The following is a 15,601-nucleotide window of genomic DNA, read 5'->3' as shown; positions in this document are numbered from 1 at the left end:
TTACCAAAATGTTTTCTCAATGCTCGATTTAGACAGATTAGCTTGTCTTCCTGTGGGAAATTTTGTAATGTTGGTTTTAGCATCCTCATTATCGCTTCAATAAAAACAAAAGAAACATGATGGTTTCTAAAATAATGGGATTTCATTACAATAATTGCTGCTCTTTCCATGGCACTGAAATGGCTCAGCACACAGGTTGGCAACCTACAGCATGCGGGTCAGATCGGGCCAGTGGGGATGTTGAACAGGCTGATAAGACGTGTCTGTCTGTTCGTTTACTTAATAGATCTTTCTGGAAGATCCCACACAGCCTCTCAAGAAAACCGCATTGCACCGTACGGCAGGGGGATTCTGGGGATGTTCTGATGAACGCTTGGGCCGACTCATACGTTCCATATATCCAGGAAGCGGTGCAATTCCTTCTCCCTTGGCACTGAGAGTTCAAAACACACACACACAACAAAAACGGAACAAACCATAGCAAAGCCGATACTAAGCCTGTTTTGTTATCGTCCCGTCTTCTATGTGTCCAAAAGTTTTAAAATGCTAGCTTTACGTGCCATATGTCGGACTGTCGTACGTAGTGTGTTAAGCAGACAGTGGGGGTGCTGCATACGTTTGGAAAGATCTATTCTGTCCACTGCAGTTTTCACATATAAAGTTTTTATTACTTTATTTCACTTTTTTTTTTTTTTTTTTTTTTTTTTTTTTAATGGTATGTGGTATTAACATCTTCTGTAGCAATTCCATGCCGGATAGGTGTGCCTTTAGATGAAGGGTTGCCGAGCTCAACCGAGGAAAAATGTGCCATACCTCGAATTCAAGGTATTGCTCCTCAGTAAGATTCTTCTTGGCCACGACTAAAGTGCGCAATCCCTCCCGTGCCATGTTGCCACACTAAGAGAAAACACAATGAAAATGCTTGATTATGATCACAAACTCCTATTTATTCTGCTTTTCTAACAAAGAAACTACTACTGACTAAAGGAACAGAGCATGAGGTGGACACCAGAAATATGTGTAATATGTAATAAATCAGAAAGGGAAAGAGAGAGAGGACGGTACATGACATACTCAATTGTCTTATATTTTGCAGTGACTTATTAATCTTTAGAAAGTCCAGAAATATAAAACTATTACAAAAAATTGAGCATGCAAATATATCATCCACATATGATTATATGTATTCACCAGGAGTAAACTGACCCAATGACCAGTTTACTTCTAATTGGAAAAATTTTGTTACCACCATTGTTTAAAGTGTACATGTTTTCAAAAGGCTGACAAAAAAGCTGTACTGCACCTATGAAAAGCAAGCCCAAGAGCTGTCTATATTGCTAGCATGTGACTACAAAGGCCTGACAACCTTTTGGATTCACCGTATTTACTTGAGTAAAAGCCGCACTCTTTATGAAGAAAACCTGTGGGGTCGCTTTTCCGCGGAGCACGCAGATTGCCAATCACCGCAATCGACAGCATGACTCCAGCGGTTTACAGGACAGAGATAACGTGTTTGCGCGAAGATAACCTCTATGAGGATTGCATTTGTATAAAGAATCGTGTTCTCGATTTAATTATTCGCTATGTTATTTATGTGCAACGCGATGATTGGCTGTATATGTGCTTTGCAGGAAAGTAGAAGCAAGGACCTTGTTCATAAAGAGTGCGGCTATTACTCGAGTAAATACGGCAATATAAATCAATAAAAAACCTGCAACTACAGGGTGTCTCAAACAGCGGCCAGTCTTTTTAAATCGACCTCAAAAATCGGTTTCTCAGCCTATCGCGCTACAATTTTGTGCAACGTTGCCCACAGGTGGTGCATTTTTTTCTATATAATTTGCAAAGAGCAAACTTACTTGAGAAAAAAGTAAAAAGAAAAAAAGGCTTAACTCCTATAGAAATGCAGGAAAGTCACCGGTCTTCAAACAATAGGGCACTGTTTGGCATGGGAGACAAGAGATGGCGCAAGCGGTCACGACGCCATCTCTTGTCATCTCAACGACCGACCATCATCTCAACGACCGAGCATACGGCGCCGGGAGTCGGCGTCATTAGTAGACAATCTTTTCGACTCAAAAGCGGCGCGCATTCCGCAGGTGGCGACAGTCGCAGAACCAAAAACATGCGCGGTAACAACAACGAACTGCAAAGCAGACGACAATAACCCGACGAACCATTTTTTTAATCGATTAGTATGTGCCTATTCAATGTGTTTTATTAGTAAGGATGAGAAAATCATGCCTCGGCAACTGATATTGAAAAAGCTCGCACCACTTTTGAGTTGAAAATATTGTCTGATATTTGATGCCGGCTCGCGTGCCATGGTTTGTCGGGTTATTTTGACTGTCTTTTTTTCGGGGTACTTATGTCGTCTGCTTTGCAGTTCCTTGTTATTACCACGCCTGTTTTTGGTTCTGCGATTGTCGCCGCCTGCGGAACATGCGCCGCTTTTGAGTCGAAAAGATTGTCTGCTAATGACGACGGCTACCGGCGCTGTATGCTCGTCCATTGGCCGCAGTTGGCGTCACGGCTGCTTGCCCCATCGCTTGTATCCCGTGTCAAACGGCGCCATATTGTTAGAAGTCCGGCGGCGTTGCTGCACTTCTATAGGAGTTAAGCCTTTTTTTTACTTTTTACTTTTACGCGCCACAAAATCGTGGCGCGATAGGTTAAGAAACCGATCTTTGCAGTCAATTTAAAGAGCCTGGCCGCTATTCGAGATGCCCTGTAGGTAGTTTTAATGAAGATACATGTCTTCAAAAAACGAGTGGTGGGCTATACCTTTCTAAACATGTAATAAAAATAAGAGAACCTAGTTTTTAAGAAAAAGTTCCTTGGCAGTTAGGGCTGCCACCTGCCCAGTTTTCGATCAGCAAGGTTAGCTTTTCGGATAGCCGGCCGGTTGCCAGTCTCTATCTAAAACCGGCTGTCATTTGCCAGTTTGTTCAACTATCCAAGAGCTTTTCTTGAGGGGGGAGGGGGTTTATAAACATATTCCCCTAGACTGTCAATGCAAAAACTAACAAAAAAAATGATTGTCAACAGATTTTTTTTTTTTTTTTTTTTTACACAAGGTACACGAAAATGTGTTGAGGACTCCCAAGTAGAGAAGGCATGTGAACGAACTTGCTTGAGAAACAACTGCATCATTCAAAATCTTTAAGCAAGTGGGAAAATGAGAGAAAAATGGGAGAAAGCAGAAAGCCGGCACCTAGGGGGTGCGGGAAACACACGGCTACTACACAGGACTGCCCTGTCCTGCCGATAGCTGTCTGTGCCTTCTGGGGGAGGGGGATGAATGGTTTCACGACTTCTAACAATTGTCGGCATCCTAATAGACACACTTGGTGCTATTGCCTGTCCATGGAGGCAGGCAGCCGCGGCGTTTCCCCTTTCTTTCCTATCTTTCCACTTGTTTTCTTTTCAGTCACATACATCCACATGATGCTAAAAAAAATTAATTTGCTTCATTGCTTTCAGACTCCACCGACATTATTTATTTTTATTTCCTAGCACTTTTTTGGGGGTCTTTGCCCAAACACGAGGATGTGCTGAAATGTGCACCGGCTGTCTCCGGGAAAGGCTGATATCTGTAGCGAAATTGTAGGCTGCGTGCGTACGTCCCTAAGTGACAGGAGCGGTGGAGAATAGAAACGGCTTGCTGAGTACTTACTCATCCTTGCTGCACAGGACGAGTAGAGGTGCGGGATTTGTTTTTGGTGCATTACTTTCGCCTAGATGGTATGCATCTATGCATGTTATTGGCTTCAGTGTTGTGCATTCATCTACTTACATGTGCTACTGTATTATTATATTAATGTTAATTTATTTCACCTTGGGAAGCTCATATAAAATAAATTTAATTTGTATATTAAAGGCTGTCAACACTGCATTTTTCTTTTAACTAGTTCAATCCCAAATATAATTCCCCCCCCCCCCCCCCCCCAGGCATGGTGTTTTTTTTAGGAAAGATGGCAACCCTAATGGCATTACTGACACATCTCTAAACACCTCTTTTAATCAGAGCCTGCATAATAAAAGTAAAGGCCACAAAATATTTATTCATAGGAAGGGCCAACTTACCTCTTCGTCCAGCCAGTCATTGTATTGTACTATGCCACTCATAACAGTGTCAGCCCCCTTCATAAAGAAGAAAATCTCACCAGTGGACTCATCCTAAACAGAAGAAAAAAAAAACGGACACAAAACATATTTCAGATGCCCAACACTTAATTTTAAAGGAAAAAAAAAAATTCGGCAGACATACTTAAAGGGCAACTCTGCTCAATTTTGAAGATTTCGGGATAATGAGCGATTTCGCAATACAAAGCCCTAGTAAAAGACACTACGTCGTTTGCTTCGCGAAAAATGGGATATATATTTTTAAATCTAATTTTAAACACGAGCGGAAATCGAAACCGAAACTTCGGCTGCACCCAGCAACAGTGGCCTCGGGCAGCCAAGAACATGGCCATCACGTGGTACACGAGATGTCACGTGATCCTTTATGCGACGACGGGAGGGACTGGGGCGGTCGTGTGCCAAGCGCAAGTGTCGTCTGCACCACACTCTTCGCCACGTTTTGGAATCTACAACATTCGACGACGTCAGCACAACTGCGACATAAGTCTGCGCACGTGGTGTCCGTAGTGTGGACGAAACTCCGAGAGACAGTAATCACAAACAATAAGACGATGACGGCAGTTGCGGCGCGGGAAACGGCGGTAAGGGCGAGACCACGGCGGGGCGGCCGGACGGCTCCCAAGAAGCGTGGTGCGCAGGCGCGTTGCGCCAATCACATGGACACCCCTCAGCGCCGAGAGGAAACGTTGCTGACGTCATCCACTACGCTCGCTCAGAGAAGCAAAAACAAGCAAAAGGAGGCAATGGTGATGACGTTTAGCTCAATGTTGGCTGCGCCCATGCCATAGCCTTGACTGCGCTGTTGGTTTCGCCTGCTCGAGCCAGCCGATTTCGGCAACTTGGCGAGGTGCAAAGTTTGCCAGACCGTTTAAAAAACATTTATACTTGTTTTCACCTCAAGAAAAAAGGATGTTTTGCGCATTGTTCGTACGCCGGGCGTAGTAGTTCTTACGAGGTTTGGTTGTCAGAGAAAGAAGTGATGCTTTTGGCATTTGAAACGTATTCGTCTTGATTAGATTACACATATCTAATCTAAAATGCACCTACATATATCTTAATTCTCCACATAAAGGAGAAAATTCGTAATGCTTTGCGTGAAGCCGGACTTTATTTACTATGATTCTTGAGGTGAAAACGGGTATAGACGGAACTGCGTCATAATATTTGACATGTGTTCTTCCTAGGCAATACTGAAGAGGACTGCATTGTTTTTTCAAAATCAAAAATGAAGCGGAGTTGTTCTTTAAAAAACCCCTAAAAGAAAGAAAAAAAAAAATTTCTAAACAGTTTAGTTGGGACACGCATGTCAAAAAATATTTTATGTGAAAAAAAGTTTTTTTAGAGCAATATTGACGGCGAGAGATTTATTTCAAATTCTGCACGCAAATTCCATGACGTCACGAAATGGTCATTCACTCTTTCGACCTCAACGAGATAGTCATTCGCTCTTTCCACCTCAACGTGAAGGCGAAGCCGATCAACCCCTCCTTCACGTGCCCGAAATGCAGAGAGAAAACAAGTGGAAAGGAGGTGACTACCGACTACATCGCGTCATCAATATTGCTCTAAAAATTTTTTTTTTTTCGTGTAAAATTATTTTTTTGACACACGTGTCCCAACCAGACTGTTAAAAAAAAATTTTTTTCTTTTCAGGAGGCCTTTAAGACTGCTTACATGTAGGAATGTGAAAGCATTTCTACATGCAGCGCATTCCTACAAGCAGCGTGCCACTTTTTCTTTTTTCACACGGTGCGCCGGTGGAGACATCACGCTCTCTCACTGCGCAGGCGCAGCGCCCCCTCCGGCTCCACGGCTTCCGTCACAATGCATCTGCGCTGCTGTGCTTTTCTTTGCGTTTTATTTCTGAGGTGTGTCCGCTTTGACCTTGAGCGCCCAGCTGGCTTCCATGACGAAGCATCTGATATGACGTATTGTAGCCAATGGGAATTCTGCTTGTGGGTGCCGTTTCACTGCTACAGACGGTTACAGACAATGTTGGCTTCGCTCCATGGGACAGTCAATGCTCTAGCATTAAAAAGGACTATGGTGCACACTAATTAGAGGTCTCATTGCTAGCAGATTGTGCCAGTCATTTTGTGACAAATGAAGCAAAGGATTGTGGTCAGTAAAGTCAAACATGAAATATTCATAAAAAATTCCTGACTGAATCTTACTAAAGTGTTCCAACTTTTCAGTTTGTCGAATGTCGAATAAAAAAAAAAGCAGAACAACATTTCTCAACACAGAATGTGCTTAAGGGCTAAGACCTGAAAGGAAAGCGTGCGTCCATAGGTTCCATAGAATTTAGTGTATTTACGTCCATAGGCGAGGGATTGCCCTCCAACTTTAGTAAACGGCGGTCACGTCACCAGGATTACACTGCCACAGGTTTACAGTGGTCACGTCGCATCACAAAACCCATAGTGGCACTAATCATGTGACTGTTGCACCCACTCTACGTACATGTTTAGAAAAGCTTCAATATAAACCCAGCCCTGCTAAAACATATGGCCTATTCTGTGTCTTCCAACTTAATCCGCATGATTAAGATTTTTTTTTTTTTTTTATAGTTGCGCTGAAGATGTTTTTGCGAAAGTTGCTACCGAGCAAAAGTATCCCAAACTTTTGCACAATAGTGCATGTAGAAGCAAAAAATATACTAAGAAAAAGGCCACCAAAATGTAATGAAGTGCCGTAAAATACCACCCGCCTTGACCACGATGCCCATTCGTTTCCGCTCAGAAGTGAAAGAAAAGGTCTGCAGGATGGTGTAGCTCAAGATCTGGCCATGGGGAGTGCGCACTTTCATTGTGCTCAAATCCCTGAAGACGAGCTCGAGACCAACGCTTTCCGTCCAAGTGACTAGGGCCACCTGAGAAAATACAGAAGCAGAGGAACACCCCCATCAATCAATTTAAATACTAGAGTCGAGTACATACCACAATTTCGGAGTTAAACAGCTCAATATTTTTGCGGAGTTGCCAGTTAGCGGCACAGCTGACAACAAAGGACACCAATGTAGGCACCGAGCGTGTGCAGTGTGTTCGTCTTTGCGTCTATTAGTTAGAACCATACCCAGGGACCAGCCATGCTATGTGTCTGTAAATAGCCTAGGCATTTACACAATGAGTGCTTCTCTTTCCCTAGAAAAATATATGCTTGCTTTGTACCACACATTTTCCGTTGTATAAGTGTGATATTTTTTTACAACTTTCTGTTGGTGCATTTTATAGAACAGTGTAAATTAAATACTTTTCATTTTTTTATAGGTATGGGCCTTAGCTGTACAACATATAGGCTGTATTGTCTGCTCTTCCAGCGGTCCGAAGACGGTCCGAAGCATGGTCGCACTTTCACCGCGTCAAGTCCAGCCAAAGTGGTGTGGCAGTTTCGCCATGCCGAACGCACAAAGAGGCGAGACTTGTACAAAGGTGCGACTTATATGCTAACTGTTTCCTGAAAACTGCCATTTATAGGGAGGGGTGCAACTTATGGGCTGGAAGACACAGTACCTAAAACTGTAACAAGCACCATATATACTGAAAACCAAGAGGAAAAACTGCTAATTCCACAAGAAATGAGTAGCAGTCATTACATAATTCAAGGCAACTTTCAACCCGACTTTGTAACCAGGTAAATAAGCACACCCATAATATGTATCTGACATCATCAATGTCTAAAAAAGAAAGAAAAAAAGAAAAAAAAAAACTTGAATTTTTAGGTTGCGTTGCAACAAGGCATCACCTGCAACGATTCTGGCCTGTAAAATGTGCCACCATGCCTGTCTGGGGAAGTCGCGCAACAGAGCACTTCGCAAAAGCGTTTCCCCAAATCAGAACGCAAAAAGACGGCACCATTTATTATACAAGCGCCAGCACCGACAAGCGAAGAACAAACAAAGTTCTATTGACACGGCATTTTAGGAAGAAGCTTCCGAATCTCTAAAAGCCACTTCCCTGAACATCGTGCTCACAAACAAAACATCTCTTCATCCAACATCCTTTAAAAAAAAAAAAAGTGAAAGCCGTTTACAAATCCCTGTAACGCCGAATTGGAGCGCAGCTCTTGAGGAGGAGGAGTGAAGGGTACTGAGGGGAGGGTAGACCCCTCCTCCTCCCCTCATTCTTTAATATGCTCCGGGGGGGGCGGTCACGTGACCTCGGGGAAGGGGGGGGGGGGGTGTCACGTGACTTCGGGGAGGGGGGTCACGTGACCTCGGGGGTCACGTGACCTCAGAGGGGTCACGTGACCTCAGAGGGGTCACGTGACCTGGGGGTCACGTGGGGGTCACCTTGGGGTCACGTGACCTTAAGATGACCTTGGGGAGGAGACCACGTGACCTCTGGGGTCACGTGACCTCAGGGGGGTCACGTGACTTGGGGGTCACGTGACCTTCAAAGGGTCACGTGGGGTCTTGGGGTCACGTGACCTTGAGATGACCTTGGGAGGGGTCACGTGACCTCGAGGGGTCACGTGACCTTGGGAGTCACGTGGGGTCACGTGACCTTGAGATGACCTTGGGAGGGGTCACGTGACCTTGGGGGTCACGTGACCTTGGGATGACCTTGGTTACGCCGACGGCGACGCCGCTCAAGCCGGGAACGGGCCCCTAAGAGCTGCGCTCTAAAACAAAAGTGCAACAAATAAACGGCCTACGTTCCCACCTCGTCTGGGCTGGAAGCCTGATACACGGGCCGTCCCTGGGGCTGTCCTGCTGCTAGGGCATCCTCATCGCCGGCAGCTTCACTTTCCTCGTAGACGGGCGTCACGTTGTGGCAGAGTGCAATGGCGCGCACGGCCTCTTGCACGCGGCTCGACATGCTGCGGCGGACACGGGCACCCTGTGGGGGACCAACCGCGCCGCCGGCACTGCTCCCAGATCCGGGGCTCAGGGTGTGAGCAGCCCTGAGGTGCTCCGCCACGTCCCCAAACGACTCGGACCCAAAAGAAACGGAACCCAGGTGCAGTTTCTTCAGCACCTGTCAACAAGGAAGCCAAACCAATGTTAGCAAGGTGCGAGATCACCTTGCTGTTTGCGGCATTTGATAGTCCGTAGCGTGCAGCGAGCAAGTAAGCCCAGCTGGATTTTAGGAGATGCGAAGGACAAAGGTAAATAAAAAATGACAGCAACGTACACTTGCACGCAAAATTAAAGCTGAAAAAGCTTTCAATACATTTTTCTATGCACATACCGATACGTGAACATGCAAAAAAAATAGTGCGGGATACAAAGCGTACAAACCATCTCGTTCTGAGTCAGCGTGCCGGTTTTGTCGGAAAGCAAATAGACAATCCGCCCCATCTCTTCAGGAATGGTAGTGGACCGCACCACGGTCCCGGGGATTTCCGCATCTTGCTGGATCATCCACGAGTACACCATTTTTCCCATGTCCAAGGTTACTCGAAGGCTACGATGCAACGGGTCGATGTTACCGGAATGTTATTGTAATTTGATGGGCTGACACTTACCTTATGGGGACAATGTAAGAGAAGAGAAGGACGAAACGCAAAAAATAGCGGTACCACGGACCGTCGAATCCCTGCAAAAGTTGAGCGAAACAAAGCAATTAAACATTTCCATCTCTCGGTGCCTTTCACTTGGTGCAGAATCGAATGCATGTTGATGATAACAACAGGCAGCTGTTGCTCAGTTACTTGGCTAGTCTAGCGGGTAGACGGCAGCCAGTCCTGGCCACCAGCTCACTTGCCTTGACAAGAATCATGACAAAGGCGAGACCGATAACTGCAGCAACGCATACTTTGGTCAGCTGATTAATCTCCAGGTCCAGCAGTCCAACCTAAAATGCATAATAAATGCATTGAGTGCTCTGAATCAATCTCATATGAGAGTGGCAGTGTTTATTCAGCAACCATAGAATAGTTGCACAACATTAGCAATACACAGCTTGCACCGACGTTATATCGGCCGCCTTTGCAGTGGCCTCGCTGCTGAGCGCGTACCTTTTGTAGCATACATTTCAAACCACAGAGTGTTTGTCTTGGCAAGAACAAGTATGAATGATCACCAGCATGGCATGATGACGTCATATGCAAGCCATGTATATATCTGACACAACCCCAAATCAAAATTAAGCTATATCAGACATCATTTCAAACAAAAAGTAATGTTAGGGGCCAGCTCTAAAACTATATACAGCTACGTCTAAATTTGTATGGCCTCAAAAATGCTAAAAGCTGTGTCACGAGAGTATGTCAGTTGTGTGTGTGGGGATGATGCCATGTAACATGTAGCCCATATTATCCACAGAGCAATGGGACGGTGGAGAGGATCATACAGACAGCGAAGCAGCTGCAGTCGCTGGACATCCACAAGGCACTGCTTGCTCGTCGGGATACCCCTGCAACTGAAGGGTACTCCCCTGTGGAACTCCTGATGGGAAGAAGGATACGGACAAATGTACCAGCCATGTCCAAAGAGTTCCAGCCTCGGTGGAACAACGAGCCCTTTCGGAAAAGGAATTGTGCATGCAAAGCCAAGCTGGGTGCACATTATGACGCCCGTCATAGGGTCAAAGAGCGAGACCCTATACCTCCACATACAGCTGTGCAAATTCTTTCAGAAGCAGCCACAAGTGGGACAGTGCTGCAAGCAACGCCATCTCCGCATTCGTATGTGGTGGACACGGCCACTGGCATCACTCATCACACTAGCAGACATCTGCAACCTTAGCAGCCTGGAATAATCGTCACGAGAGGCAGATGAAAATCAAGACCTCCAAGCCGCCTCAACCTGCAGGTGCTGGGAGTCTTCAAAGAAAAGGGGGATGTCGTGAGAGCCACAGTACGAAGAGGGCACCACAAGGCAGACGACAAAGAAGCCAGCGAGAGAACTGAGTGCGAGAGTCTCGTGCTCGGAATGCATACCTGCCAGCCTGTGGACTTTCAAATTCGTAAAAGTCCCGCGGCCGCGGCGAGGGGGTGGGGTGGGGGGGGGGGGGGGGGGGGGGGTTACGCGAAGCGATGTGCAGCTTAATGTCAGCCTGGCCAGCGTGCGAAATGCTTACATCACACGTGCACGTGCTACAGAATCCAAACTTCTCTCGCTTTTTGGGCGGCACGAAACACGGAAATTTCGACGTGTATGACTTCAGGAGCACCTGAAAATACCTCTTTTGAGGTTTCGAGTTCGGTGTTGCGCCGTGAAGCCACAGTGACCAGGTGAGTGCTGCAGTTATACGTGCAACAAACACAGACGCCGTACTTCTCGCCTCGAAACTGGCCAAAACAACGAGGCCTAACAACGTCTGAACACGCCGAACCAACGTGCACCAGTGCACCGCCAAACAAACGAACAAAGGCTTTGAGCTTTGGATTGGTTTTCGATCCGTGGCCACCGGATAGACAAATAGTAAAAACCACAACGTAGTAAAAACCACGACGCTGCTGTGGACGGTACCTATCGTCCTCTTGTGGCGGTGCAAGATACCGCCAACAACCCCCCAAAGTTACAAAAAAAAAAAAATAAATAAAAAAATTAAAAAATATATTTTTCGTAAGATTTGAAGCAAGATTCGTAAAATTAGTCCCAATTCGTACATTTTACGAAAAATTCGGAAGAGTTGGCAGGTATGCCCTCAATACGATGGACGCACGCCAACTGACGTGTGGGCTCACTGCTATGTATCTTATCTTTAACCCAAATTAAACGCCTTATTTTTGCCAGCCTCGTTCTGACATGGTGGCAGCGGCGAGATGCTGTGGAACACGGTTGCGAAGAGAAGTCTACTAGTTACAACAGCAACCGCTCCAAGGAGGCGGCTATAGGCGTCCTCCCAAAAGTATGCGAACGCTCGGAATCCGAAACTTTGCATTGCTACGCCAGAGGTGCATTTGCAACAACCATGCCGACCGGTAAGCGATGGCCACTAAGCAACAAGCTGTGCAATAACCAACGCCACTAAATCCTTTCGTTGTTGAGTTGCCAGAAAAATGGGATTTTCGACGTCCCGAAGACTACAAGTCTTCGGGACGTCGAAGACTTGTAGTGTTGGTTCACCCGATGGGAGAGGTACCGGGTCATTTCTGGGTTAAAAAAACAAGACGGGGAAACCCAAGTGAAAACGTTAGTTTATGCTATGGGCCGCGAGGCAGAAAACGTCCCGACGTCGCTGAAACTGGTGAATGCCCAGAAACACGACTAAGATGCAGTGACAACTGCCTTTGGCAGACATTTTGTCCCTCGGAAGAATGTCATTTACGAACATGCAAAGTTCAACAGGTGTGTGCAAGAGGTGCATGAAACGGTCAACGTCCTTGTGACAGATCTCTACAAGCTGGCAGAGGTATGTGCATATGGCGACTTAAAAGAAGAGCTAATTAGAGACCGACACGTCATGGGACTTGTCGATGTTAAGCTGAGTGAGCAGCTTTGGCTCAACCCTGAACTAAAGTTGGCGACGGCGATTTCCAACGCTCGCAATTCGGAGACGGTGAAACAGCAGCTCAGGGAATTGCGACCACAGGCACAGCTGAACACGATCGCAGACGAGCTTCACTCCTCCGCACAGCGAGCCAAAAACAAGAAGCTACCAATCCGCAACAACTAACTGAACCAAGCTTGCAGATGGTGTGGTTCCACGCGCCCAAACTTGCGTGCCAACTGCCCTGCTGTCGACAAGACATGCAATGGGTGTGGAAAAAAAGAACACTTCGTGTCAGTGTACCTTTCCACAAAAAAAAAACAGCCCAAGACAGCCAGAGTCAGCGCCACGTTGCACTTGAAGCGGTTTACCTGGGTAAAGTAACAAACCAACTCGGATCAGAACCATGGAGGATCACAGCTTGTGTAGAGTTCAAGGTGGACACGGGAACCGACGTCACAGCTATCCCGTCCAGGGTCTACAACAGGCCGGCAATGGGACCACTCAGCAGACCTACGAAGGCACTCCTGGGGCCCGGCCGAGCCAAGATTTTCACCGTGGGACAGTTCGAGGCGACCCTGAGGTGGAATGGACGATCATGCCAGGAGCAGGTGTTCGTAGTGAACAAGCTTCACGACGCGCTTATGGGCCGTCCAGCAATCAAGTCTCTATGAGTCCTGTGCAGCCTGTCGGTGGTCGAGGAATCTGAGGAAGAAGACACAGCCGTCATCTTCAGTGGCTACCCCAAACTGACCGCGGGTCTCGGACTACTAAACACCGAGTACAAGGTGGCTCTGCTTCCCAACGCCAAACCGTATGCGGTAATATATTCAAGGCTTGTGCCTCTTCCAATGCTTTTAAGTGTCAAGCAGGAGCTGGAGCAGATGATGAGCCTCGGAGTCATTGCAAAGATAGACCATGCAAATGAGTGGTGTGCACCAATGGTTGAGGCCAGAAAGAAAAACGGAGAACTACGCATCTGTGTTGATTACAGTGGCCTGAACAGCTGCATCCTGAGGGGACGAGTCTTAATGCCAACTGTCGAGAAATGGCTCGGAAAACTGGCTGGAGCAACCTGGTTCAGTAAGCTCGATGCCAGAGCGGGCTACTGGCAAGCCCCACTGGCAGCCGAATCGCGAGAACACAACCCTCTTGACACCATGTGGTAGATTTCAGTTCCTCCGACTACCATTCGGTACCTCCACTGCACCCAAGTTCCTCCAGCGTGAGATGCTTAGAGTGCTCGAAGGTCACGAGGGCCAAGCTTGCCTCCAAGACGACATCATGACATTGTGTTCGGAAGAAAGAGAGAAGAACACGACCCACACTCGCATCGAGTACTCGAGCGCCTGCAAGATGAGGGCATAACTCTCAACAAGGACAAATGCGTTCTTTGCAAACAGTCTGTAAAATTCTTCGGACATGTCGTCTCGGCCAACGGGGTCACTGCGGACCCAGTAAAGATCAAGGCTCTCACTGAACTGACGCCGCCAGGAGATGTATTGGAGATCAGGTCGTTCCTGGGCATGGCAAACCACCTGGCCCAATTTCTCCCTGGACTCTCTCAACTCACAAACTGCTTTGCGATTTGCTTCACCATGATGCTGATTTGCTTTGATTCCATCAAAAAAGCACTAATGACTACAACGGCACTGGTATGTACACTACGATCCTCGAAGTCATCTCACAGTCTCGGCGGATGCATGCTCGTAAGGCCTTGGGGCGTCCTCCTTCAGGAGACATCTGGAAGATGACTCCCTGTCACCTACGCATCACGGTCACTCTCAGAAACCGAACAACGCTACGCACAGATCGAAAAGGAGGCGCTGAGAATCACATGGGAATGCGAGCATTTCTGCCAGTACTTACTCGCTCTGCGATTCCACAGAGAAACCGACCACAAGCAGCTCGTGCCTCTGTTGTCATCCAAGCGCATAGACGAGTTAAGTCCCCGATGGCAGCGTCAGCAAATGAGACTGCTGGAATTCGACTACACATCTCCCACATTCCCGGAAAGGAGATCCACACAGCTGACATACTCTCACGACAAGCTGCATCCACTTTTGTGAACCCCGTTCTCCACTGTACACAGCATGAACACAGCATTGGTGCTGCTTTGCATCTTACTCATATAAAGTAGCTACAGTGCACTGTGCTGTGCTTTGTACTAAGCATTCTGTTACCAAAGCACAATGTGGTAAGTTTTTCAGAATGTGAAGTGATTTATTTTAGTTTGAACTATTTTATAAATACATATAACAGTGAAACATGTCTAACATGTGCCTTCTTATTTAAATAGGTAATAAATATGTATTAGTGAAACATGTCTAACAGTGTCTTTTCAGGTAAACAGGATATGAATTTATAAGAGAACTCTAATAATACATAGGCTGAGCCACACAGCATGCGTGTGTATGCTGTGTGACTCAGCCAAGACATCTTTGAATACATGGCTTGCACGTGACATCATTCAAAAAGCGCTCCGATGACCACCAGAGAAGAGGGAAAGAAGGAGCTCCCCTCTTACCAAAATACTCTTTTGTGCCTCCCGAATTTGCACAGACGTCGCTATTTTCCTACCAGAAGATTATAGAAGATAAACACATCACTCAAAATTCTTACGAAAGCAGCTTTCCTCTCCTCCTCTTACATGGTGGCCAAAAGTATGCGATGCGACGTTAGTGCAAGCCATGTATAGACCGACACACTGTTTACAAACAAGCCCGCATTTGCCCACACCAGGTGTGGGCACTGCGCGTGCGTAGAAACCAAGTTCAGGAGAAGTGAAGCGTCTGCACATGCGCAGTGCTGTCGACAGTGCCACCGCAGCTGCACGACGTCAGGGCCGCGTGTTGGTCTATAAAGAACACCCACCCGCATCACACAATATAGCCTACCTTATACCCGAAGATCCCCTGCTTAGATCTGTGCTAAGTGTTGCACACAGCAATGAAAAGATGAGACTATAGCTTGTTTTATCATAACCCAACCTTAACTTTTATTATTAGTGATGTATGGTGTCACATTACTTTTGATTTGGAGAAATGTACACCTTGTTCACTGCACACTAAATG

General features: G+C 46.5%; 1 protein-coding gene across 3 annotated transcripts in view; it reads right to left on the bottom strand.

Moving 5' to 3' along the window:
* Positions 1 to 15,601, bottom strand: part of LOC8053869 (probable phospholipid-transporting ATPase IIB) — a 47,718-nt gene that overhangs the window by 14,230 nt on the left and 17,887 nt on the right. For all 3 annotated transcript variants that reach the window (XM_029981107.4, XM_029981109.4, XM_029981108.4), the window contains 7 exons: positions 9,855 to 9,944; positions 9,616 to 9,686; positions 9,389 to 9,554; positions 8,811 to 9,125; positions 6,857 to 7,018; positions 4,087 to 4,179; positions 814 to 897 (listed from right to left, as the gene is read on the bottom strand). In XM_029981107.4, coding sequence (XP_029836967.1) covers positions 814 to 897; positions 4,087 to 4,179; positions 6,857 to 7,018; positions 8,811 to 9,125; positions 9,389 to 9,554; positions 9,616 to 9,686; positions 9,855 to 9,944 — 981 coding nt within the window. The remainder of the gene's footprint in view (positions 1 to 813; positions 898 to 4,086; positions 4,180 to 6,856; positions 7,019 to 8,810; positions 9,126 to 9,388; positions 9,555 to 9,615; positions 9,687 to 9,854; positions 9,945 to 15,601) is intronic.

Source organism: Ixodes scapularis, unplaced genomic scaffold (assembly GCF_016920785.2).
Source record: "Ixodes scapularis isolate PalLabHiFi unplaced genomic scaffold, ASM1692078v2 PGA_scaffold9__187_contigs__length_104089568, whole genome shotgun sequence".
NCBI lineage: Eukaryota > Metazoa > Arthropoda > Arachnida > Ixodida > Ixodidae > Ixodes > Ixodes scapularis.
Note: the sequence above shows the minus strand (reverse complement) of the source record. Positions and strands in the feature narration are given on the sequence as shown.